This window comes from Meriones unguiculatus, chromosome 6 (genome assembly GCF_030254825.1).
Source record: "Meriones unguiculatus strain TT.TT164.6M chromosome 6, Bangor_MerUng_6.1, whole genome shotgun sequence".
Lineage (NCBI taxonomy): Eukaryota > Metazoa > Chordata > Mammalia > Rodentia > Muridae > Meriones > Meriones unguiculatus.
Genome location: NC_083354.1, coordinates 51,217,577 through 51,243,883, shown reverse-complemented (window position 1 = coordinate 51,243,883; position 26,307 = coordinate 51,217,577). Strand labels below are relative to the sequence as shown.

The 26,307-nt window shown below is 39.8% G+C and overlaps 1 protein-coding gene across 5 annotated transcripts in view; it reads right to left on the bottom strand.

Annotated features, from left to right (window-relative positions):
• Armc8 (armadillo repeat containing 8) overlaps nucleotides 1-26,307 on the bottom strand; it is an 85,860-nt gene that overhangs the window by 17,208 nt on the left and 42,345 nt on the right. For 4 of the 5 annotated variants that reach the window (XR_009592349.1, XM_060385445.1, XM_060385444.1 and 1 more), the window contains exons 11-16: nucleotides 24,427-24,627; nucleotides 21,412-21,507; nucleotides 7,361-7,443; nucleotides 7,016-7,097; nucleotides 4,501-4,587; nucleotides 1,688-1,780 (exon numbers count right to left, since the gene is read on the bottom strand). Coding sequence is in view for 4 of the 5 variants with exons in the window: in XM_060385445.1 (XP_060241428.1) it covers nucleotides 1,688-1,780; nucleotides 4,501-4,587; nucleotides 7,016-7,097; nucleotides 7,361-7,443; nucleotides 21,412-21,507; nucleotides 24,427-24,627 (642 nt within the window). In the remaining variant the exon portion in view is untranslated. The remainder of the gene's footprint in view (nucleotides 1-1,687; nucleotides 1,781-4,500; nucleotides 4,588-7,015; nucleotides 7,098-7,360; nucleotides 7,444-21,411; nucleotides 21,508-24,426; nucleotides 24,628-26,307) is intronic. The other variant, XM_060385446.1, reaches the window with a different exon arrangement.

Sequence of the window (26,307 nt, the reverse complement as noted above, 5' to 3'; positions counted from 1 at the left end):
TTTAGGCATCTAAGACCTATAACAGAGCAAGGTTCTCAATAGGACAATGGCAGTCAAGAGAACACTCCTAGCCAGAGACCCAGGCCAACGCACTCTCTCGCAGCTTTATGTCTGTGAACATAGGTCACAAGAAACCGGTGATACGGAGACTGATTAGAATAAGATAGACGGCAGAATGAGATGACTCACTTGGTGTTTACCAAAAAACCTGCATCTCAGGAAGCCCCCAACTCAAGTCCCTAAGGCTAGATGAGTGAAAGATCCGGGAGTGGGTCTCGTATGTGTAGACAACACAGGCTTCTGAGTAAGTGCTCCTATTGCAGGGTTCCTGAGACTGCAGTGTAAAGGAAACTGACATTGGCAGAGCAGTCCTGAACAGGAGGCAAGGTGAGAGACGGCAGGAGAAACTTTAAAAAGCCTGGGAGCTTTCCAAGAAGAGCTACAAGCTGTGCTAAGGAAAAAAAAAATCACTAAGACATGATCAGATTTAGTGTTTTATTATTTTATTATTTCTGTCCCCAAGTTCATGTCAGTAACTCAGCAGATAACACTACGGAGCAGGGAGATGAGTTCAGGCTTGGATGGCATTGAAGTATATTTCCATCACTCACTTGTTGGATGGGAAGCAACTTCACACATCCCAGTCCTACTTTAAATACATTACAAGAACCAGCATGGGACCACTGAAAGGGTTAAGTTAGGTAAAGACACAGGCCTGAGCTGGAGTCCCTGAACTTATAAGGTGGACGGAGAGAACTGACCCTCCCCCAAATGTTGTCCTCTCACCTCTGGGATGTGTGTACACACCCCTACTAACTAAATGTGATAAAATTCTGTTTTTAAAATAGCAGTTACAAACCTAAAGCCCCAAGTTTTGGTCTAATATGCATCAATTAAATTGTAAATACCCTAAGTATGTTTTTGAAACTCCATACAGATTTACTCCTTTTCAAAAGTCAATGAAGTTTACCTTAATGATCTTGAGAAAATGGTTCTGATCTCAATTTAAGAAACTTAACTATGTTTACTAGAAACTATTCAATTACTAAGTATTTGGCAAGGTAATTATATTACAAAATACGCTAACTACATGAGTGATGCTTACATTAGCTCAATTCAGCTACTTCAGATCTTCTTTTAAAACATGTACACCATAAACATGGAATTTTATGTGTCAGCTAGAACAACAATCATTCCATGCCTTGGTCTACTAACTGTTAAGAAGGAAAAGAATATCACTCCATGCAAGCATAAAATAAGCAGCTCTCTATGACTAGTAGTGTATTCAGAAGCACATATATCTGTTCTCAGATGAGGGTGTGCTATATGACCAAACAACTCTTACAAATAAACCTGAAAGATAAACACAGACTCTTTCAGGCCATAGGTCATGAGGAAACTGGACTATGTCGGCTAGCTTTATTGACTGATTGATTTTTTTGAGACAGGGTTTCTCTGTGTAGCCTTGGCTGTCCTGTACTCACTTTGTAGACCAGTCTGGACTCAAACTCACAGAGAACCACCTGCCTCTGCCTCCCTGAGTGCTGGGTTTACAGGCGTGTGCCACCATACCTGGCATGTTAGCTAGTTTTTAAAAAAGAAAATTCCAGAACACATGCTACAGTTATAACGTTGATAATGCCTCTATTTTTCCTGTAAACTGCGACATTTGAAGGGTGTGACATACCATTAAAGCCCAAATCCCATTCACACGTAGAGCAGGATTTTCACTCTGGGTCAATCCACAAAGCAGTTCTACAGCTCCTGACTCCAAAATTGGCTGGTCAAAAAAAAAAAAAAAAAGGAAGAGCAAGACAGAATAATAAATAAATTACAACAAAACCCATGTCAGATGTGCAAACCATCATTGAATAATCTCTTCCCCATCTTACTCAATTATAAGCAGCTTTCACAAAGCAGGAACGATTGAACCCTAAGTTACCTTGAGGAAGACAATCTCCCTCTCCCACCCCCCCTTTTTCCTCCTGCCCCTCCCTTCCTTCCTCTGTGTCTATTTCTCTCTCTTCCCTGCACCCTCAGGCATGTCTCCCCACAGACTCTTACAACTGCACTGTCTACTTCCTTACTCTTGTTCTCCTCATGCCAAACACACTGGAGAACCCAGGTTTCAGATCTATTCTCAGCACTAATTGTCCATGATGTGTGCACAGCACACCTGGTCATGTCACATCTCGTGCCCATGGCAGGAAGCCTAACTACTGACGATAGCTCAAATATCTCACCCAAAATGGGTGTCTAGAGACTTCTCGAAACTCCAGACTTTACAGGATTGAGACTTTCCACTAATGACTACTGAAAGGCATATGCCACTTGGTGTCTAGAAGGCTCTTAATGAATTCACTGCCTTTCAAGATGACATCTTTGAAGAACATGTATTCAAATTATGGCATTTCAAACAACTGCCACGGTGGCATTATTCTATTTCTTAGTCTATGCAATTAATCCGCATTATTAACTTTATTTTGCATTTGAAAAGACTACAGACTTGATGTCCTTAACCCCCAATAGTTCAGTATGTTTCCTGAGAACAAAACATCCTTAGACAAGCACAATATAGCTACTAAATGCAGAAAAGTTAGCACTAAATTAAAACAACACTTTTCCCAACATAAATTCTATACTTCAATTCTGCCAACTGGTCCAACAATATTTTTGTAGCATCTCTCTCTCTTCTGGATCAGGAAAAAAGTTTGTTTGTTTGTTTGTTTCCCAATATACAAAATTAGTCAGACCCTTTGGGTTCATCCACCACATTTCCTCACTGGATGCTACCTAAGCTGCTCTAGGAGGCTGCAGGTGCTCAGACTTTAACTCAGTTGTCAGTATTCCACTGCAGGCAGAGGACTGGGAGCCTTTCTCAGCCCGTCTTGCTCTTTGTCCCCTATAGTGTAAGAATGTTCAATAACCATCTTTGACTTTCACTTTCTCGGAGCTGCCGTCTTGAAGTCAGTCAAAGCTGCAGATGTTTCAATATAGAAAATAAGTTTATAAACCACTACAGGTCCAACAAACAGCAAATCTGACCTCAGAATTGGGAGGAAGGACACACACAGACACACACATGCACACACTTGTTTGCTGTTGCTGGAGACTGAATCCATTTTCTGTTCATATGTAAGCATGCTCTAGAGCCTAGACCAGAAAATGAAACAGTAAAACTATAGAAGGTGTTTGCCCACATTCAGTTATTGTTCTTTATTAAAAACAAAAGCCACGAGCTCAAAAAAAATGTATAAGTTGTAGTAAAAGACCCCTCTAAAACACAGGGAAAATGGCATAAATAGGAGGTGGCAGAAAGAACATGAGAACCAGACGACAGGAAAATGTGTATCGAAAGGGACCTTCTGGACATAACACACGCGTGACCAAACTCACTGCAGCTGTGGCTAACTCCGTGTGCCCTGCCTAGACTGGGCTGCTGACCAACACTGCACCACAGTCATGGAGGGACCAAGAAGCTCGGCCCTCTCTGGGGGGCTACTGTCAGTTAGTGGTCGCTGGGCGGAAGGGAGTCAAGTTCTTCAGTGGTGCAGCCACAGTCAAGCAGTCCATGCTCTAGTAAATAACTTCCATCCATGGCCATGGAAGCAACTCTTAACTAAACCTTGCGGGTCACACATAAGAAGTACATGAAGACAGGAGAGGGATTTGCTGGAAAGACAGGACAGGGAGGAGGTGAGAGGCGGTCGCAGCAGGAAGAACCACAAACATTCCTAATGTTCGTGGGAAACTGTCAAGAGAAAAATAGGGGGGAAAAACACCTTACATTCATTCTTCCTCAAACAATTACTACTGAATATTATTTTCTGATGTAAGGAGCTATTCCTTTGAAATGACTTACAATCCAGGTTTTCAAAGACAAGTCAATTTATTTTTTAGTAAATACTGCTTGAAAATGGTCTATTTATATTTTTTAATTATTTCTTTTCTTGCAGTTTCAGTATATATTAGTTATATATTGTGGTATATTTTAGTTTTTTTGTTTATAAACAAGCTGACCTTAAATTCTTGGGCTCTTGAAACCCTTTGGCCTCAGCCTCCCAAGTAGCTGAGACTACAGGTGAGTGTTACTGCGGTGGATCTGGGCTTTGTAACATCTGTTAAGTAAGTTAAACATTACAGATAGAATGAACAAAGTAATGGGAAGTTGTCCCAACACTGAGAAATAAGTGACTTATTTCCTTCTCTACTCAAATGAAACAACTCAGAAGTTCTTTAACTCAATCCACAAATTTCAACACCAATTATTATTTTAAGAAGAAAAGCCAAGCAGTGGTGGTGCACACCTTTAATCCCAGCACTCTGGAGCAAGAGGCAGACTGATCTCTGTGAGTTCAAGGCCAGCCTGGTCTAGTGAGCTCTAGGACAGGTGGGACTACACAGAGAAATGCTGTCTCAAAAAACCAAAATAAATTAAAAAAAATATATATATAGCAATTGACTAAACTTTAGCCAGATAAGAGAAAAATCAATACTAACCTCTTTACTTGGAGAAAATTCAAGAAGAAGGTTACATAACATGGAAGATGCTACTACTAGGATTTCATCGGGTGCATTTTGTAAAACCTATAGAATAAAAAGGGCGATGTCATTAACTTCGAAATGCTAAAGGTGAGGTCAAGTAAAACCCTAAATAATTATCTTCCAACTTGACTTCTCACACTGGACAGTATGTATAGGAAAGAATACTGCAACTCAGAAGCTGACCTCTACTGTCAAGTTGATGCGATTATAGTAAAATAAGACTGGGGTGTAGCTTAGTTGGTCAAGTGCTTGTCTACCTGGGTTTGATCCCAGAACAAGAAAAATATATATACATACATACAAGTCAATTTTACCCAAACAGAAAAATTTAAAACACAAACAAAAGTCTTTATTAAAATTAAACAGCTAGTCTCTTGTGCTTTGTTAGTGAACAGATTAAAATATGAAAAAGCAAATGAGAAAATTATTAGATATTAGATATATATCAGCTTTTCAACTATGCAAAATCAAAATGAGTATGAATATCTGCATCTAATATTACAGCTTATTCGTGTAACTTAGTCATGGTTTGAGAGTCGAACCCACATACAGCCATGAGTACAAAACTCCTGTAGACTGTTCACCGAACATCTGCCCTAGGAGAAGTAGACAGGAATCACCCTGCTCTGTCCTTGATGTGCATGATACAGAGATTCTGAGCTGAGCAACCAGAAGGTCCAGACAGAAAAGATGTTAGATTGGGAAACAGAAAACAGTTAAAAAGTATTGGGTGAATAATACATAAATCAAGATCAAGCTATCAATTTAAAAAAAAAAAAAAAAAGCAAACCAAAACCTGAAAAGGAAAAATAGGAACTGTAAAAGAAAACAGTAACTGAGAAGAGCCTTCCGAAGTCTAGGAATGTCAAATTTGGCTCCACTGGTTTTAGGTAAGAGACTGTGAATGGAAAACAGACTTTTGTTGACTGAACTGGCCTACCCCTGAGGTGTATCCTACCAGTGTAGAAAGGCATTAAGGTTGTACTTGGAGTAGGCAAATAACCTTTCTGAAGTTGGTTACTTTCTAATAAGTTCCAGGAAACAAAAATACAGTAGGAAATGAGTCATGTTCAAGAGGTGCCATGCGCCCAATAGGTGAAATAAAGCAAAAGAAATTCAGAGAATAGTGACAATGAATGGACATGGGACAAGTGCAAGGTTACAGGTTGAGAAGGAAGGCTCACAGCAAAGGAGAAACTGAAGAAACGTTTTGTCCTGATAAGCCTCACAAAGTTGTATCATGATCCTTCTATAACCTAACCACAAATCACATACCCAGAACTGTCATGTCTTCTAGTGAAGCAGCTCTAGGGTTCTTACTGTTCCCTAAACAATGACTATCACCTTATTTCAAGACCTCAAAGAATAAATCATATACTCTGCATGAGATCAGCTTTCCCGTAAGAACCACTCAGCATGCTAATTCCCCAGGACTACAGCACTGGTCCAATTCCACCTTCAAAAAAACCCAACAACAACAACACTCCACAAAAACAAGGTTTCACTCTATAGTCCAAGCTGGCCTTCAACTCATGATCTTCTTGCCTCTGCCTTCAGGTACTAACAATTCAGACATGCATTTCCTACCTTCCACCTGGTTTTCTGTCCAGCCATCTGTCTCATTACTCCATCCTTCTATGATGGATCCTATGATGGATCTCATTACTCCATCCTTCTAGTTCCTACACTTTCGTACATAGCATTTCTGCTCATAGAAAGAAATCCTTCTGTTCTTTTTACCCCTGAAGTCTAATTCACGTTTTCCTGCTTGACATTTCTCTTTTTTCTGTCACACTGATGTCCTTACTCTAGCCTAAAGTTGAAGCAAGGGTAAGATTGCCATAATAAAAGACTTTTTGCAAGGCCTGGAGGCCTGGAAGCTTTGTTTAGTGCTTAGTAAGTATTCAAAAACAAACAACAACAAGAAAATCAAAATAATTTTAAAATTCTATTGAGTAAATGAAATGCATACAGTTAAGAGATTTTTAAAAAAGAAAAAGATCAAAGACCAAGCTGACCATGGTTCAATGTGAAGCTGAATTTAGCTGTACCCTTTATAAGTTTCAATTCATATTCACTTGTCTTCAATTCTTCCCTGCTGGCATGGGAAACCCCAAAAGCAGAGTTAATAGCCCAAATCTCATTTTATATCTATAAATAGCTGATTCTTTCCCTTCTTATAACTCAAAGGCTATGAGGAAAACTCTTTAAATTTAAACAAGATGTGAGTTTAAAGAGTAATAATGAATACACAAAAGACCAAAAGCTCAAGCTAAAAAAATAAAATAAATAAACCCTGGGCTGGGACTTCCCTCTCACCCCTGAACTGCTGAACTGAGAACCGCTGACCTGAGTGTGGCTGAGTGACTCAGGATAAACAGCAAAATGTTCTACCCAAGAAGCAGATGTACTCCTAGGCCCGGGTGCTCGGCTCACACAGGCTCCGTGCCAACTGCTGTAACTTTCTCACCTTCATTAAAGGTTTCCACACCGCATGATCCTGGAAACTGGTTCGAAGCTGCTGTACAGATCTGGATAAACTGTGCAAACATCTATAAAGAATGATCAAAATTAGCTTCCCAAGAAGCCAAACCTCACATTTCAAATCAACTGCTTGGCTTTTCACTAGTACGAAAGTACACTTCAAGCATGACTATCGGAGGCTACTTTCTGTTAGGTGACATGACACACTGCATGAATTCACCTGAGCATACACTCCAGGAACATCTGTATCCTGTGCTTAGTGGAGGACCGGAAAGGAAACAGGCTAAACACACAGCAAGGGATTTTTATTCAGACCACGTAAAGCTCATACCTGACAGCAGCTAACCGCACCTTGACACTAGACTCAGACAAGCCAGTCACAATTCGGTCCATCATATTTTCAGTCTCAATGATCTGGAGAAAAAGGTTAATGCTGCATAAATGACAACATGAAGGTAACAGACTTCACTGCTTGTAAACGCAAGTAAAAGTTACTGTTCCTTAGGGCCTAACGTTCTTAGCCACCTTGCAGTGGGGCAGGCCACTCAGCAGAAACATGGAGCAAGCACCCACTAAGGACGTGCCGGCGTGGACGACGGGCGCAGTTATGCTTCTTTCTTTTTAAGGGTATTTGAATGGCCTAAGTACTACAGAGGTGTGCGTAACCAATGTGGGCTGAGGGGGTGTAAGTAAGTATGGGGCATTTCCTGTGAGAACGGCAGCGAATCACAGTCCACACTGCCCTCATCGAGTGAATGAAAGCTGTAGGCTCGTACGCAGCCACCCTGCGGCTCCACTTTACCAAGCAGAGTTAAGCTGTGTAAAACATTTACAAGTAACCCTTGCTGTCCTTCACCGCAGCACCAGGCCCTGGTACATGAAAACCAGAACAATCATTCATTTAGCTTTGCTTCTGATGGCTCAAAGTAAAATAACCTGAAATCCGTCTTCATTAGGCCATGCACTGACAAGTGAAGAGTGTGTAGAGGAAATTAAGTTGAACTCGTATGGACCTGTGGAAAAACGGGCTTTTCCTATGGAAGTGTTAGAGCAATCACAAAAACCTCGACGTCACAGTGGCCACCTGCTGAGTTCATGGGTGTGGCAGGCATCGTTGCACTGAGCATTTTATATTCTCTGGCTATTTGACTCTTCCATTATCTCTTCTGAAAGGGTTGTTAAGAGCATTCCCACCAACATGCTAGGAAACTGAACATTCTGAATAGCACAGGAGTTCTGACTGCAGAGTCCACGTACTTAGCAACACTCCTGATACTGCTGACAGTTGTAACATGAATGGTCCACCATCGGGAGGAGGTGCTGCGCTCACCTGGAACACCCAGCACAGACCAATCCCCTGAGGGAGCTGTTGATTGTCCTTACGTCTAGGACACACCAACTGCATCAGATTCTTGCATAGACAGGAACCTGTATCTTTTACAAAGGTGAGTCCAGTGTGCACTCAAAGGCTGAAGCTTAAGCCCAACAACCTAGAGCAAAATGAAAAGATTCAGAAGCCTGACTTCAGAACAGGAGGTGAGAAATCTCCAGATGTTCAGAAGTCGTTTCAAATTACCAGTGAACAGTAAAGAGATCTCTACTATCAAAAGCAGAGAACCTATGGCTGGAGAGATGGACCAGTGGTTAAAAGCACTGTTCTTCCAGAGGACCCGGGTTCGATTCCCAGCACACACAGGGCAGCTCACAACCATCTTTATCTCCAGTCTAGGGAATTCAATGCCCTCTTCTGGCCTCCACAAGCCCTACACACAGGTGGTACAGAGAGAGACACCCAGGCAAAACAAGGCGGGGGGGGGGGGGCGGACAGTGAAAAGGCTCAGTGGCTGACAGTACTTGTCACTGAGTCTGAGGACTTGAGATAAAGCACCTGGACCCACATGGTGGAAGCAGAGAGAGCAGCTTCTGCAAGCTGTGCTCTTACTTACACACATGCACACATACATCTAACAAACATGTACACATAACACACATGCACACACATGTAACACATACATACATGTAACACACATACATACACAGGGAGGGAGAAAGAGAAAGGAAAGAAGAAAGAATGGGAGATAGAGGAAGAAAGAGAGAGGGAGAGAAAGAAAGAACAAAGAACCACCCTTTACCTATAGGTTAGGAAAGACGTTTTCATACAGTGTTTCACAGTGTCCAAACAGCCCTAGAATACGTACAATGTAGTACAAGAGTATGTACGCCCCTTATGGCAGACCAACCCCAATCACATTCTTACCTTTATGGGCATCCATTCTTTGCCCCATTATCACCTCTAGCCTCTCATGTGCCTTCTTTCTCAGGCTAGCTACTCTGGTTTGGTTTGGTTTTTTTGAAACAGAGTTTCTCTGTGTAGCCCTGGCTGTCCTGGGCTCACTTTGTAGACCAGGCTGGCCTGGAACTCAACAGAGATCCACCTTTGCCTGCCTCTGCCTCCTGAGTGCTGGGATTAAAGGTGCCCATCACCACGCCCAGCTAGTTATTCTTTTTTTTATAAACTCTCCTATTGTCTTTTTTCTCAACGTGGATGGATACCTGCCCCCTTCTCAGCAGACACAATCTTACCTGTCAGATTTTGACCACTGGTCCTCCCAAGACCTGTACTCACCTGCAGGAGACCCCCATGTTCCTCGCGGTGCCTATCTCCCATTTCAGTGCTTCCCACCTTCCTCTGCACTCACCACTACTTATAGGGGCTTTGCTCTTTTGATGGGAAGACGCTGACTTAACAGCTCACTTTTCTTTCATTTTGAGATAGGGTCTGTCTGTGTTGCCCTAGCTGCTCTCTAACTAAAACCCAAGTGATCCTGTCACCCTAGGCTCCTGAGTGTTAGGGACCACAAGACTGTGCCAAAGTCCCAATTCTTATTGGAACCTCCCAATTCTATCCCATTTTTCTTTACTCTTGTTACGCTGAATATATCAAGTTGGATACATAAAGCCCAAATACCTTCTATCGTGACCCCAGACCCACCTCCCCATTTCTTTCTTGCATCTTTACAGTGACTACTTCTAAAGGAATGACAGGGTCATGGGCTTAAAGCGGTGGGTAGAATGAAAGAAACGTGAATAAAGGAAAGATAACCATTCTTAAGAATGGGTTTCGATATTAATTGTGGAATAATCACTAATGATCTTTCTAGAGAATATCCAAGCTCAGGGAGAATGAAAACAGATTTCAGGAACCCTGCCAGGGTTCTAGGAAGCTTAAAACTTGAGAATTTTATTCTTCTTCAAGATTGTATGTCCATAAGAGGGTAAAAAATGATACAAAATCAGAATATGAACATATACATATAATTCCAGTCCAAAAGGGCATCCAGAGAAGTCATGTGAACATGCTCTAACCAAGGTAATACAGCCTGAGCAGTGTAGCCATTTATATAAGAGTAAAGGGGGACATCATGGTGAGAACCATGACCAAAATGAGGATAAAAATGTGGTTATAAGGCTTTAAGGACAGGTTTAGATATCCAGACAACAAATTTCCAGGTCAACAGAAGGGACATAGAGGTAATTACTGCCAAAGTCTACTGACTCATGATAGTCTAATGGAGTGCCGCACTGCTTTATATATTTGGGGTTGGAAAGACAAGAGCAATAAACCATATTCTCTATGGTACCTCTTAGTGAGCCTGGTACCATGCTCCAAAGCTTTGAAAGGGACCAAGACATAGCACCCAGAATGGCATCTTGGGTCCTTTGAGGACGTAAGAGTAATGCTAAGTAGAGCTGAAAATTGTCCTAACCCATGGTTCTTGCTGGAGATCCCATAAAAGAGATACGGCCCTGTTACACATACCACGTGCCACCAAAAGAGGTATCGGCTGTCTTTCTAGTGGAGGCAGTCATTCTCTTTCTTCTAGGGACTGAGACTGTAAATGCATCTACAGAATTAAATATCTGCATCTGAAAGGGATGAAGTTTAGGCCACTGGACTATAGTTAATATCTGTATGCTGCTGCATTCGTATTCCTGCAATTCTTCCAGGAATGGACATGGATCTAGTAGAACAGGATGGAAGACCTTTGTCATCAGGATAAAGGCCTTCAGGCATGCGAAAGAGATGGTGAAAGTACAGAACCCAAGTAATGCCAAGATGGTTCACTGCACATATACCAATGTCAACAACCTAAAGCTGTCCTTTAGTTACAAGAAAACCTCTCAGTCCTTCATTAAGAAAATGCAGTATGGCCAGGACGTAAGTTACCTGTTCCTGAGAGCTTATACAGAGCTAGAAGGATCAGATATATCATTAAAGAAACAAAGCAAAGCAAAACACTCAGATTCGATCATTCTTCCTCAGCAAGACTCAGGATGAAACAATCTTCAGGGACCAGAAAAAACTTGAGTTTGGACTTTGAACTATGTTTGAAACAGGTCAAGCAAACTATACAAAAAGTAAACCTCAAAGATTCCTGATGGTATTAGTGATTGTGGTAAGCAATTTAAAGTGGGTAGCTTTGGGGCCAAAGGGGTAGATGGCAAAGTGGTCATTATCTTAATGTCAACCCAGTCACTTATGGTATGCAGCCAGCCAAGTACAATTTAACTCCAAATGAGCTTGTGAGAAAGGTCCTCGGAAGTTCTGTGAAGTGTGGTGATGCAGTTCCAAACAACAGATTTGGCCACTAGCAGTAAGGAGCTAGAGCCAAACTGAAATCAGAAGAGGCAGCCTCCCAGATCTACAGAGACAAATGACTGCGTCCAGGAAGTCTAGATAAGCAGGAGAAAGTGAGCAGCCAAACAGTGAGTAGCTGAAGAATATGAGGAAGGGACCTGCCACAGTGGAGGGACCTTGTGGGCATGGACTGCACTGATTAGTCTATTAAATGCTGTTATAGATAGCAATGGCCACTGACTTAAGCTCTAACACTCACCTAGCTGAGCACTGTGAATGTAAGATCGCACGTTAGCCAAAGAAAGGCTGATTTTCATGACGGTGTAGGAAACAGAGGGGTTGTAAGGAAAGGAAGATACAGACATTGCCCTGTGGCTTCCCCATGAGCAAGCATGGATTTGTGCACCTGCACACATACAAATATACTCCACACACACACACACACACACACACACACACACACAGCTCTAACCTATTCTATAGTTTCAAGAAATGTTGGTTCTCTCTCTTGGCTCAACTTTTCCTTATGCCCAAACAACAAAAATGTATAAACATTATGATGTCAGAAATGTTATGGTGTATTAGAAAACTTCAAGATATCTATAAAAAGTATTACTAAGAAATTCAAACTTTAAATTCACCCATTAGCTCAAAACAGCACAGAACCTAAATTACACTTTAGTTTAACAAATAAACAGAACCATTATACATCACCATTCAAATAGCCACAAACATTCTTCCACCCCTGCTTGCTGTTCAGAGATGTGAACTGTCTCAGGAACCATACAACATAAAATTCATTCTACAGATGCACAGCTGCACACCTCACAGTCTTTACTAAGGTCTAGACACACACAATTCACTGAGAAAATACAAGCCTCACGTTATAATAGTCCAGGGACTGCCTTTATGTAGCTTGTGTTCTAATGATGAACATTACAACTTGACAAAGTAGTCACTATTCAATAATCAAAGGATCCCACACATTAACTCAAGTTCAAATCTATTATATTCCATAAGGAATCTATTCACAAAATAAAATGCTGAAATAGTACCTCTAGCTGGGGATGTAGTTCAGTGGTGGAGTGGTTTGCCTAGCATGTAGAGCTGGGTTTGATCCCAGCACCTCAAAAGAATAAAAATAAACAAATTATTTAAAAGAAAAATGCCAAAGACTGAAATAGTATCTGGCTATTTCCTCTCCAGGATAATTTACAACATAACCACACTTAGACAAACATTTAAAAGTAATACAGAAAAAATAAAGATTTTCCACTCTATAGGCCCAAACTTCTGAAACAACTATTTCCATTTGTGGAAGGGAAAGTTTTTCAACAAAAGTTTATCATAAGAGGACCTTTGCAAACACCTTCATTACAGCTTCTCCTAGTTACAATCATACTGTGGTCTTTGCTATGTAGCCTTCAATGCCTGCCCACTGACAGTTGCCTAGCTGTATCACCAGGTCGTGGTATAGTCATTCTTATCAGCATGTTAATTAATCATGGCAAAACTGGTTTTCCATGTAAATAAGACTTCCCATACACCTATGAAACCCTAGGATGACTACACAGAAACTTATTCTATCTATTTTAAAGTCACAAGGTATAAACCTATCTTTGCGTCACTAGTGACTATACAGGTGATATATCATGAGTAACGAACACACAAATGAATGAATGTATCTCATTATCTACCTAGTACCAAAACCAGAGAAAATTGGCCTATGCTCTCAACCTGCTGCCCACCATCAGCTAGCACACAATAGGTAATTCTATACCAAGTTCCCCATTTTTGACTAATCATACATTCTTCTTACCCGTTTACATCATCCCTGGGCTCTACTAGAGATGCAACTTTACGTAAGCACTGTAATGGTTACAAGCAGGGCATCAGCTTCAAAGAGACTGGGACAGCATTCACACTCAAGATTTATTTACCAGCTGCCATGTTAATCAAACTGATTGTTTCTGGGTCAGTAGCAGTGATCTCACAGGGTGGTGTGAGATTTAAGAGAGATAACATACTGAAGTTTACCAAGGTATCCAGCACATAGTGAGTTCCTAATCAATAGCTGTTCTGCTTACATGAAACTCAGCCTCAAAATACAATATATCTGGATTTATATGAATTGTATGATTTTCAACCATCTAGCATGCTTTCTATTTGCTTTTCTCTTGGATCTTACTCAGACAATATTCCTAACCAAGCTACGTAATCCAGTAACAGTTTATATCGTAACTAAGAGCCACAGTTATCTCCTTTGCCCAAGGTCTCTCATATACCACCAGCGTTCAAATAAGGGAGTTGATCTGCAGGGAACATGTAGTGACAACATCACACTGTTAGCACTCAATGCTTTCTTGCAGGAAGGCAGATCACTAGCGTCTCCCTTTCCTGGTTTGGTGGGGGCCCATTTTCCAAAGGCAAACACTAAGAATGGTTTTCCACCAGATCTGTTTATGGTAATGGTTCTCAGCCTTCCCTTTAATACATTCCTCATGCTGTGGTGAGCCCCAATCATAAAATTATTTCTGTTGCTACTTCGTAACTGTAAACTTGCTACTCTTAATAATCAGAATGTAAGTATCTGTGTTTCCCTGATGGTCTTTAGGTGACCCATGTGAAAGGGCTGTTCCACTTCCAAAGGAGTCACAACCCACAGGTTGACAATCACTGGGTATGGTGGGGTTTTTGTTTGGCTGGTTTTTGTTACTGTTTTTTTTAAGCTCTGCAGTGTCAGCACAGAATAACTTCTTTGTGCAAAAGCCAGACAGTACAGTAAATCCTTTAACTACAGGAGATCAAGCTTCTGTTTAAGCTACTCAACATGGCCTGGGAGTTCAAGATGAATAAGGATGGCTGTAGTGGGACAGAGCCTTATAGGCAAGGGTTTGAAGTGAATTTACTCTTCTCTTGTCAAAACACAGTTTTCTTCTGATAGCCTTTTCTCAACCACTTAAAAATGTAAAAGTCATTCTGATAGGTAAGGTAGCTAACTCTCTTACTGGAGAGGTAACAAGTGTGTGTACTGCTGACCCCTGTGCTCACACTTTAATTATGGAGAAGGGTGGGGACAGCCCTGATCTTCACAAACTGAATTTTCTCAAGGTCCGCTGTTCCCGAGTACTTAATTACTCCAAATACTCCACATCCAGACAAAATAATCCAGAAGAATCCAGCTACTTTGTCCATTTACTTTACAAATGTAACCAAAGACCATATTTTAGCCCATTTTTTATTTATAAAACACCTGTCTTTTAACTAAGTTATAAAGAACTTATCAACTACAAACCAAAAACTGTATGAAAACACTTAATTCCACACCTCCATTTAATGAAATCCTGAGGTCAGTCTTTTGCTTTCTTCTCTAAGTACCTCTCTGTATACAGCAGCATGACAAGCAGGTTTGCTGCATCTGAAGGTCAAGTGTGTGACGGTCAAGGTCAAGGTCATGTCTCACCATGTGGACATGTGGCAAAACCTGGTTATCTCTTTAGAAATACTTACCATCTCCAATGGATGTCACAGGGCTCATTTAGAATTCTTTGGAAGGTCACCTTTAAGAAGGCAACTTAGAATTTAGTCACCAATTAAGTTAAGGAATTATAAATACTGAGCTTGTATTTAGAGTAAAGCCAAGTCCTAAAGGATGTTATGTCTGTGGTGCCACGGAAAACCCTTGCAATGTTCAAGGTGTTTGATTCAATACATAGGTAAGTCTTAAAAGTAGTTCACATCTGCCCAATGGAAGAGACAAATACAGAATCCGATGTTGTGCCTCTGCAATAACCATTTAGAACTATCACACTTTGTAAAACTATAAAAACATAAATTCATGTTCATTTATACTCTTAACCAAAAGACCAAATAATAACAAAATCAAGCTATAAACAAAGGTTAAAAGTTTTCAAGGTGAATGAGTAACACAATTTTTAAAAAGTGCAGAATATGAAACTGACTTCAAATACAAACATACTATAAAATCCACCCCCTCCCTGAGACAGGGTTTCTCTGTGTAGCCTTGCTGTCCTGAACTCAGTCTGTAGACCAGGCAGGTCTTGAAATCACAGAGACCTGCCTGCCTTTGTCTCTGACTCCCAAGTGCTGGGATTACAGGTGTGTGGCACCATGCATGGCTAGTATAAAATCTAACAGCATTAAAAAAATAGAAACAATGTGAGGACTTTTGGGAATTTGTTTCCTAGGAACAGTGATTACTTGGAGTAATAGTGTTAGTACCAATCATGGTTGGCAATACTTAAATAACCATGGCTGACACTAGATTTTTTAAACATATCTTCAGTTAAAATTATGAAACAAATCTGTCATAAGAGATTCACTATAGAAAGAGTATGTTTCTGAAATATAAGAATTCTTTTCTGAAACGAACTTACTGACAATTTGGACAATTTACATTATAAATTCACTTTCTTCGTTATGAATCCTTATTTACATCTCAAATGTTGCCCACCTTTTCTTCAAACACATGAAGGACATATGGTATTTATTTTTCTCCAACAAATTAATTTAAAGTAATCAAACAACTGATGCTATTTATTAGTGCTTATCTGGCTGACATCATGCTAAATATAAATACATTATGTTGAATCTTCCTTGCTAGGAAAAGGGGCAGGCGGGAGATTCTTGTTTTTCTTTGTTGCCTCTTTTGTTCTTATTTTCCTCTGCCATTATTTATCTGCTGAGATTTTTTTTTTAAGCTAAACTTAAAAATAAAAAGCAAGCTAATACAATGGTGTTAACCTACAGTCCCAGCCACTCAGAAGGCTGAAGCAAGAACATCACTTGAGACCAGGAGTGTGAGCTAGCTTGGGCAACATAGCTTGACCCTGGCACTTAAAAAAAAAAAGATAGAAAGAATCCCAGCCTTGATTGCTGGCCATGTAAAGCCACTGTAAATCTCCCCAGGAGACAAAACTGGGTTTTCGGTTCTTGAAATGTGAAATGAAAAGCATTAGAGGATTAGAAGTGATGTCCCCCAAAGCAATTAGATTTCAAGCTCATTTAAACAACAGGTACTCTAAAATGTATTCCAAATAATCCCTTGTGCCCCTATCAAATGCTGCCCAATCATTTCTTGCTGCTCTGGCTTACTACGATTTTAAAATGAATGCTCAGTTTAAAGCTACCACCCTACTGTGCTTAGTCTCCCCTCTACATGCCTGCTGGCCAATTCATGCAACTATGACAGTAGTTCAGCTGGTCAATATGTAACTGAAGAAAGCACTGACCTTTAAGGAACAGGTGGTCATGAAGTGGAAAGATACTTCACGTGGGCAGAATAGCACTTTCGCAAATGGGTTGATTCCTCAGGTTAATTTCTACATCGTATGTTTATCCTTAGGAAATTTACTCCATGTTCACAACTGTACCTTCTATGATTTCCTGATTGTAAATCACACACAGCGAAGAGGAGAGTCTTTTCTACATCTGGCAGTGCTGAAGGGGCAGGGCCTTGGCATGCTGGTTCTGCACCGCAGCCCCAGAACTGCTCCTCTACCTCTAGTTAGAACATGACAGTCAAAGTTACTTCGATGTAAAGCATGTTCTCTTTGACCAGGTTAGCAGACAGTTTGAAATTAGGATCACCTGCCTCTTGAAAACGGAGAATTACTGTGTTTTCTCTATGCTGTATCTAATGACAGCTCTCGCCTATTAGGAGCAGACATAATACTACCATTTCAAAGTTCTTCTCTTCTCATACATAGAGGATTGATTGTGAATTTGGGAAAGCTCCTAGTCAAGTGAGCGACATATAATTTGATAACCATTACAGAATAATGTAATCCTACAACAGCTCATTCACCCATCTCTTTGATTACTTCGTTCACATTCATTCTTGAAATGTTTATTGTCAACTGTGCAGAGCTGCAGATGCTAGGAACACAGTAATGAGTAACAGAGAAAAACCCCTGCTCTCGCAGAGCTTACATTCTAGTTCATCGAAAGGCAAGTACTCAGATGTAAGAGGACATACTGAGAAAGGCTCTCCTGGTCTAAGCCCAGAAAGGAGAATGCCTACAATCAGTGTTTCATTAACATTTCTAATGTGTTTACTTTTACCCAAAGCAAAAACCACATCCATAGTTTATTCATTTCCTTGCAGTTATTCTATGTTGTTGCCATTTTTCTCCAATGTACACTTTCTAAATTCCTGAAACATTTCATTATTCCTTGAAGAGATTGCGATAGAGGTAACAGTTGCTCGGTTTCTAATGACCCTGATGATCAACAGTTATGAAAGGAAGCGATGGTCTTCAGGTCTTCATCAGAAAAAAAAAAAAAAAAAAAAAAACTGGCTACAAAACTATAGTACAGGACTCCTCGCTCCTGCTGGCTCTGTGTGACCTTACACCTCACTGGCAATGCCTGCACCTGAAGGTTTATTGCTCTCCTTCCTGCTGTCCCGCCCCACAAGCTGCTGAACTTCTGCTAACCAGCACTACTATGTGGTATCATTAGGAATGGGACTTGCCCCTCACAGAGACTAGCGCTAGTACCTACTTGGTATTGCTGTCAGTTTAGTTACAGATAAGATATTCTGGGTTCTTCTACTGATCTCTCATTTCTTGTCCATGCCCTTAGTCTCCCTAACATGATCTACTCAAGAACTAGGGTCAGTTATTACTGGTAAGCTGACTTCTTCCAGGGTTAATGTAGCCAGGTAGAACATTCAGTAAGCTCAGCGAGCCCATCTTGTCTTGGGCTTCTCTCTCTTCCTGACACAGCCAACGGCAATGTCTTCACTCTCACAATCTGAACCTTGTTTTACCCTTTTGTGCACACATCACAAGCAGTTAAGAAATCGGTAAATATGGCAGAGTGATAAAAGATGAAAAGCCAGGAAGAAAAACGCCAACTTAGCTGTGCACAGGAGAAAGATCCAATCATACCAGATGACACAGCACCTATGCATTATTTCTGAGTTTTTGTTTCTATGTTTACTCAACAATTTTTTGTAGGGTAGTGGGGAGGGTTGACACAAGCCCAGCCTGGCCTCCAAATTGCTATGTAGCCAAGAATGACCTTGAAATCCTGATTCTTCAGCTTCCAGTCTCCCTAGTGCTGGGATTACAGGTGTGCAGGACCACATTCAACTTCTTCAACACACATTTATTGAGTTCTTCTAAGTGATAGGAACAGCTGGATTTTATTATTGTTTTTTTAATGGAAATACAGTGACATGATTCCAAAAAAGGGATGGCAAATCTCTGACATGGAGATCATGTTTAGTCTTACACTAAATTTTGTCTGACTCAAAGAAAAGGTATCAAAACAGGCATTAACCATCTTTAAAAGCACTGAGAGAGAGAAAGAGAAAAACGTAATTCTAGGAAGAGAGATATTTGCCGTTTTCCTTTACGGCTGTGTAGACTTCTGATTGTCCCTGTTTTTTGCTCTGATTTTCTCATATTTATTCTTCAGCCTTTCCTTAACTGGCCACAGTAGGACACTGTGACGAATATTATCTACTGAATTATGTTCCTGTTTCCAATACAAAAACCAGACCAATTAAACATTTCATCTTTGCAGATAAAACATGCAAAATAAGAAAAATTAAAAATTTGTTTTGAGCGGCCTGGGAACGTATACAATCCTTGAAACTTCTTATCAAGATTATGCACACAGGTATCAGTATACTGAAATTCTATATTCTTAAGTGTAGGTGTTACATTAAAAAATGTAACAATGTTAAGAATCAACACAATCAAATTACATATGGCATAAGTATAAAAGAAAAAGAAATACTTCGTGGAAAAAGTAAATTCAATCTATCAAAATAACCATTTCAAAAAAAATATAAAGGAATAGAAATAAATGCATTCCAAGAAAGAATTATCAATTTTTATACACTGAAAATAAGGATTGTTTTCCACTTCTAATACCAGACTTTAAGTAGATCTTGTCATATTTCTTTCATAATTTGCTCTTTACAATTTCTTCAGTGAGTTCTATGAATTGTAAACTATTCAACAATTTCCCAAAATTAAATAACTTCCTAAATACTATGTAATCCCATCACATAAGAATAGCACAGTAACTTTTCTTTACCACACACATGAAAACTATAGTTAACAATTATAACTTATTCTTTATTTGTTATCTTTCTACACAAATGATCAACAGCCTTGCCAGAAAATAGTATACATTGTGAATACAAGTTTAGTAGACTACTGATTGGACTGTTACGGTGCAAGAACTTCTAGAACATGATATCATGTATTTAAGTCATTAATTCCAAAACAATCATTTATTGACAAAAAAGTACAAGTAAGTACAAATGAACATCCTACCCCATTATGGTCCATCTATCTAACTCCCTTTTAGTCTCTGACATGGTCTTTTGGAGCTGTGAGGAAGGATAAAATATTCCTCCTGTTTGCTAATAACCCAGTAATAAGTTATATAGTCCATGTCATCATTCATTTATCTATATGAGTTACCAACAAAACATCTTCCCTTGTGATACACCACACGTCTAAAGTGAACAAAATATTTCAGTGTCAACATCCATAAACCATGGTTAGACACAGGTAATAACACATCTCTAATGTTTGCTTTGAATTAACAGTTCACAAGTGAAAGTCACAGGTGTCAAAAATATCGTAAGTCATGTACTCACTTTAAGCAGTCAAAACCTCTCGCTAGCCAAACAAGACAGAGGTACATGGGAAAATCAGCTTGTTAGTTGTGCTTTGTAAGCTGGTTATGGAATCAAAACTCCTCACATATCTAATCTTATTGCTGATGCTTCCATTTGTTCAAGGAAGATTCTTTTTCAATTTATCTCATCCAACATACTTAAGGTTGGTTCCTTTATTTCTCTAACAAGCCTAAATACTTCTCTGAATCATGCCAATACTTTGTGATTTCTCTCACACTTCTTTCTAAAATAGCAGTACAGGTGGGGAGAGTCAGTAAAGCATCATGTTCAATAAATCCAGTTGCTCTTCCTATGGCCACTCACGACACGACATGTGGCTTGGGTGCCTGGTGTCTGTATTCCCCTTATGTGGCCTCCATCAAACGCTAACTTTCTGAGTGGTAAATTCTAGCCTTTTAGTTTGTGGGAGCCAGGTTAGAATTTAACCCTGTGCTGTACATCTTACCTAGAACTATTTCCATAAACAACATGAGGTCAGTGTTAGACTAACATTGGGGTGAGGTACCAGTGAACATTTTAGAAGAGCTGGAAAATTCAGATGACCACTCACTAAACATAAAATCATCATTCCACAAAGATTTTATTCACATTAAACTTGCACAGTAGCAAAAAATAAAATAAAATAAAAATTTAAAAAGCCAAAACATAAAACTAAGCCACATTATTAAAGAACAATATACAATAGATTTGAACTTCTCAATGGCATTAGAAGGTATATCAATAAATAACATTTACAATTCTAGTGTTAGATCTTTCAAGGTGTCTAAAGCTTCACAGTGCTAAAAATGATTTTTGTCAGAACACATGCAAAAGTGTGCAACATAATGATCCATGTTAATGACACAAAACAGCAGGCCAGTTATTTATCATTCCAGCATGGCCATGCCACTCTATGTTCTAAAAACAGACAACCCCCCAAATCCAGGTCCCATTCATTCTTCAATTCTGCCTTTTGTCACTCTGTCACTGTTAGTGCTCTTCACCACGACTTTCAGGTTGACGTCACTCCCTGCCTGCTGGCTGTCAGGACTGGGGGACGACCCTCTCCCAGACTCACCTTCTTCCGGATGTCTTCATCATTTGCTCCAAGAGAGGCATAGAGCTTGAACGCAGCCTGGCGGAGTTCATGGGCATGTTTTAAGTCATGATCAAGCTACAACAAGTGGGTAAAAATGAATTAATTAATCCAAATTAATACATAAGTTACATTTTAATAGAACATAACACAGTAAAATAAGAAACATAAAAATAACACAGAGTTTCAGAAAAAATACCGACTATTAGCACTGGTACTGTCACTAAATGAATTTTCTAATTATTTCTGAGCTCTGCTCACGTTTGAGATCTTGCTGTGTCTACGCCAGAATGACTTAAAATGCAGTCTCCTGTCTAAAGTGACTTCCACAGCTTCTGGCACTGATATGTTAAAAAAAGAAAGAAAATAACAACAACAACAAAAACCTGCATGCTGGACTCTTTTAGAGTCCAGTGCTTCCAGATGGTAGTGGCAGCGTCACTGACATTCGCTTCTATTAGCCCCTAAAAGAGGGTCACAAAGAGAAAGCATGCCTAGACTTGCACAGTCTCTGATTGCAAGCTGAACAAACTGACTACTATTATACTACTGTTTTCCTAATTTTTTGCATTTTAAAAAACTTTCAGAGATAGGAACTGCTCTGTGAAAACACTCAGCAAACAATAGGCCGGGTCATCATCACTATCAATTAGGTTTATGTCCAGGGCTTTTAAAGAAAACTACTAAAATGAATTATTAGCATGAGAAATTACTGCTATCTTTAAATATGCACAGATGATTATGTTAGCAATTCTTCCACAAACCTATTTTCCTAACAAACTACCATAAAATTAAAATAAAAACATTTTCACAGGATACTTAACTATGAATTGCAACTATGTAAGGCGTAGCAACAACATTTTAACACATAAGTCATAACTTACTGATTTGAGTGAACACCTTCTCCCAAGGGCCTATTTTGGGCAGGTGAACTCTTCCCTCAGTCTGTAGTATTGTTCAGAACACTATGAAACCCTTCTCTGAAGCCTCCTAAAGCACTAGTCGAGTCACCTACGAGCCAGATGGTGAGAGAGCTCTGTCCTCAGCGTGGGAAGTCAGCTGCCACTTGTTAGGGACTTGGGAACAAAGTGCACCACAAACACAAGGAGAGCAGCTCTCAGGACACTCAGAACGGCTGCACGAGCTCCGGCACTGATGGCTCGCTGAAGGGCTCCACTGTCAGCACTTGCTTACCTCTGAGGTCTAAAGCCCTCAAGTCTTCATCACATGCCAGCCGTAACTCAGCCACAGAACACAGATTTGGACTGGTATATATCATAAAAATCATCCACTATTAACGTGAGAATTTCCCTCTATATGTTTAATATCTATACTTTCATAGCTAAGACATTTTTGGATAATCCAACAGCAAAATTAAAGTTTACAAATCAAATTTCCACTAATGTTTATCATTTGGAGGTCATTTAAAAATTATTCCAGTTTTATGATGAAAAAAATGAAATGGAAAAAAGTCTAAATACCAGGCATCATCTTCCATATGCAAATTAAGTACATTACATGTGCTTACATTCAAAGCTTTTAGAGCAGCCTCCTTGGGGTGTGATCATTTTTCTCTTTGCCTTACTGGGAAGGAAAGCTCAGGTGTTCAGAGACCAGGCTTAGGACTCACTTGCATGTTTTGTATTGGTGAGATATTTTATAGTAGGAGCAAATGCTCCACAGAAACAGATTAGGCGATGTGCTCATCACTTCTACTAGGAAAATATGCTACCCTTGGACAAGTGTTGACACATAACTTTGTTTTATTTTTGTTGTCTTTTTTTTTTTTTGATAGGGTCTTTTATTATGTAGCATGATTTAGCATCAAAATCACTGTCCGGCTGCCGCAGCCTCCCAAGTATCAGAATTACATACATGTGTCATCACATCTGGCTCCTGAGCCATAACTTCAAATAGGGCAGGCATTGTAACTAATGTAAGCATCACTGACAGTTATTTCAGGGCCCTAAGACAAAGAAAAGACATACGTATAACTTACTTCCAACACTAAGTGACAAATAGGCCACTGTCTGATGAATGAGTGGCTTCAAAAGTCACAGCACGTGAGAGGTGAAAAGAGCAGTCATTCTTGCGACTGTCACATTCATAACATGGTCTTGACCACAAATAAGTCATCATCTTATCTGCCATGACCTCCTTAAGTAAGGTTATGTTAACAGATTCTCTTAGAGAAATAGATATGGTAAACAGGCTGAGGGGCAACAGCTCAAAAGAATACCAAATTCTAAGGAGCTTTATTTTCAGAAAAATAAACATGGCTTGGTCCTTACTGGTCCCAAACTGAGGTTAATGGTTCTGTAGCATTTAACTGCACACTAAAAGCACAATGAAAACAAAATGAAGAAGACAGAAAAAGGAAGTAGAAAAGACTAAATGGACAGTAAACTGGGACCAATCAAGCAAAATAAGAAAAATTGAATCCTTGATCTAAAAGAGAGAGTGAGTGAACACAAGAGATGATTCTGTGATTCTGAACTGAATTAGATACTGATATAGTACCAACACATAATGTAGGAACCCCACTATTTTGGAGATTTCATTAAGGAAGCCAAGAATGTAGTTTCTCTTCTTCTTGATTTTGTGCTTAGTAAAAAACGACCAGATAGGGGCTGGAGAGATGGCTCAGAGGTTAAGAGCACTGTCTGCTCTTCCAGAGGTCCTGAGTTCAATTCCCAACAACCATATGGTGGCTCACAACCATCTATATTGAGATTTGGTGCCCTCTTCTGTCATGCAGATGTACACGCAAAATAGAGCACTCATATGTAAAATAAATAAATAAATAAATAAATAAAAGCTTAAAAAAAAAACCGACCTGATAATATACAGTAAACAAACTGGATTTTAAAACCTCACAAACTATCTATGTTAATAAAGATAGAAGATTCCTTTATTTGAATGGACTCTCAGATGGAATTATCAATTGTTTCAAAGCTGTGCACAGTAAGAAAACTTTAAAAATCCAGAAGAACATACCCTTTTAATGTCAGTGATCGCACTCACTGAGCTTGGATACTTGAAATAGTCAGCAAGCATGGCAATGAGGTGATCGGTTATGCTAGCGATTCTCTGTAGCTCAACATCTGGCTCAATCAGATAGGCGAGTGTCTCAGCTCCTTCAACTCTCTCCTCTAGTAATCTTTCCTTACTGCACATTCGAACCAAACAAGGCAAAGTCTGAAAGCAGGGAGATTAATTATTTGCTTTTTGGTAAAGGCAAAAGCTTGATGAAGAGCATTTGGTAACTAAATTAATCCAGCGGTATTGGTTGGAAGACATGTTTGTATGGTATATTTCCTCCACTGGCTTTTCAAGAAAATAAAAAATGTTTACATGCAGACTGTTTGTTCTAACATACTAAACTCTTAACTATGTTAACAGAAACTCAAACTTGCTTTGAAACATTATTAGAGAACCTTAGACGGCTTGTGAGCACTCCTGACAGATCGAGGCTGTCAACAGCCCTGCCCCCTCCTTGCTCACGCTACAGAGAGCTACAGGTTAACCAGCAATGACAGTCTTCCCTTAGGAATATGCTTGGGACCACTGTTTCTACATTTCTGTTCATTTCTCCCCAAAACTTGATAACCAATGATTTTTATTGGGATTCCTTCTAGAAGCATAAATGCCTCAAAGACAGCTGCATCATCCTACTTTTACCATAGAAACCAGCATGTTGCTGATTACTACCGACTTCTTATTAGGTTACTTCAAGTTAGTTCAACTATCAGTAGGTTTCTGAGGGGCAGGTCCCATTCTTTTCCTAACATTCCTAATTATTAATATTTATCAATCCTATAAATTGAGCATCAGATTCAATGCTCCCAAGTGAAGCATTGAAGATAGCATTACTAAATCCATGTTAATGATGACAAAAGAACATAATAAGGGTTAGAGAACTAAAAAGCCAGTCATTTACATGCAAGTCCTTAGTAGTCTATGTACAGCTGTTTATCAGGAGGTATTAAGTTTTTCACCAAAGAGTATTGCAACCAAGTGACCAATTTATCTACTTATGTATGATTTCTTGGTGCTTTGGTTTAGACAGGGTCTCACTATCAAGTTCAAGATGGCCTCAGGCTTGACTGTGTCTCATGAGTAAACCTTTTTTGGATTTTGAAGACACAGTTTCTCTGTGTAATAGCCCTGGCTGTCCTGGACTCACTTTGTAGCCCAGGCTGGCCTCAAACTCACAGCAATCTGCCTGCCTCTGCCTCCCTGGATTGCTGGGACTAAAGATGTGCAACCCCACACCTGGCTTCATGAGTAAACTAAATACTCTTTTTTGTTTTTTTTCAGCCAGTTTACCCTTCGTAACAGTCCTGATCCTGGAACTCACTCTGCACACCAGGCTGGCCTTGAATTCAGATATCTGCATACCTCTGCCTCCTGAGTGATGGGATTAAAGGCACGTACCACCACTACCCAGCTTAAACTGAATATTTGTAATGATCCTGGGACTTTTCAACGGTGGCAATACACTTGTTTTGTTCCTTAATGCAAATAAGATATTGGACTGTGTTTTTTGTTTGTTTGTTTGTTTGTTTGTTTGAGACAGGGTTTCTCTGTGTAATAGCCCTGGCTGTCCTGCAGCTCATTAGTTCTGTAGACTAGGCTGGCCTCTAACCCACCTGCCTCTGTCTTCTAAATGCTGGGATTAAAGGTATATGCTGTCGTAGTCTGGCTAAAATGTGTTTAATGCATGGGTAGCTTTGCTATACTTCTGTGAGATAGCTGAGTGAGAACCATTGCCTCCATTTTCACATCCAGGAGTTGAAGAGAGTAATGTATCCCTGAAGTAGACATGCTAAAAAAAAAAAAAAGGCTCTAGCTCTCAGGACTATTAGGAATGGTCTC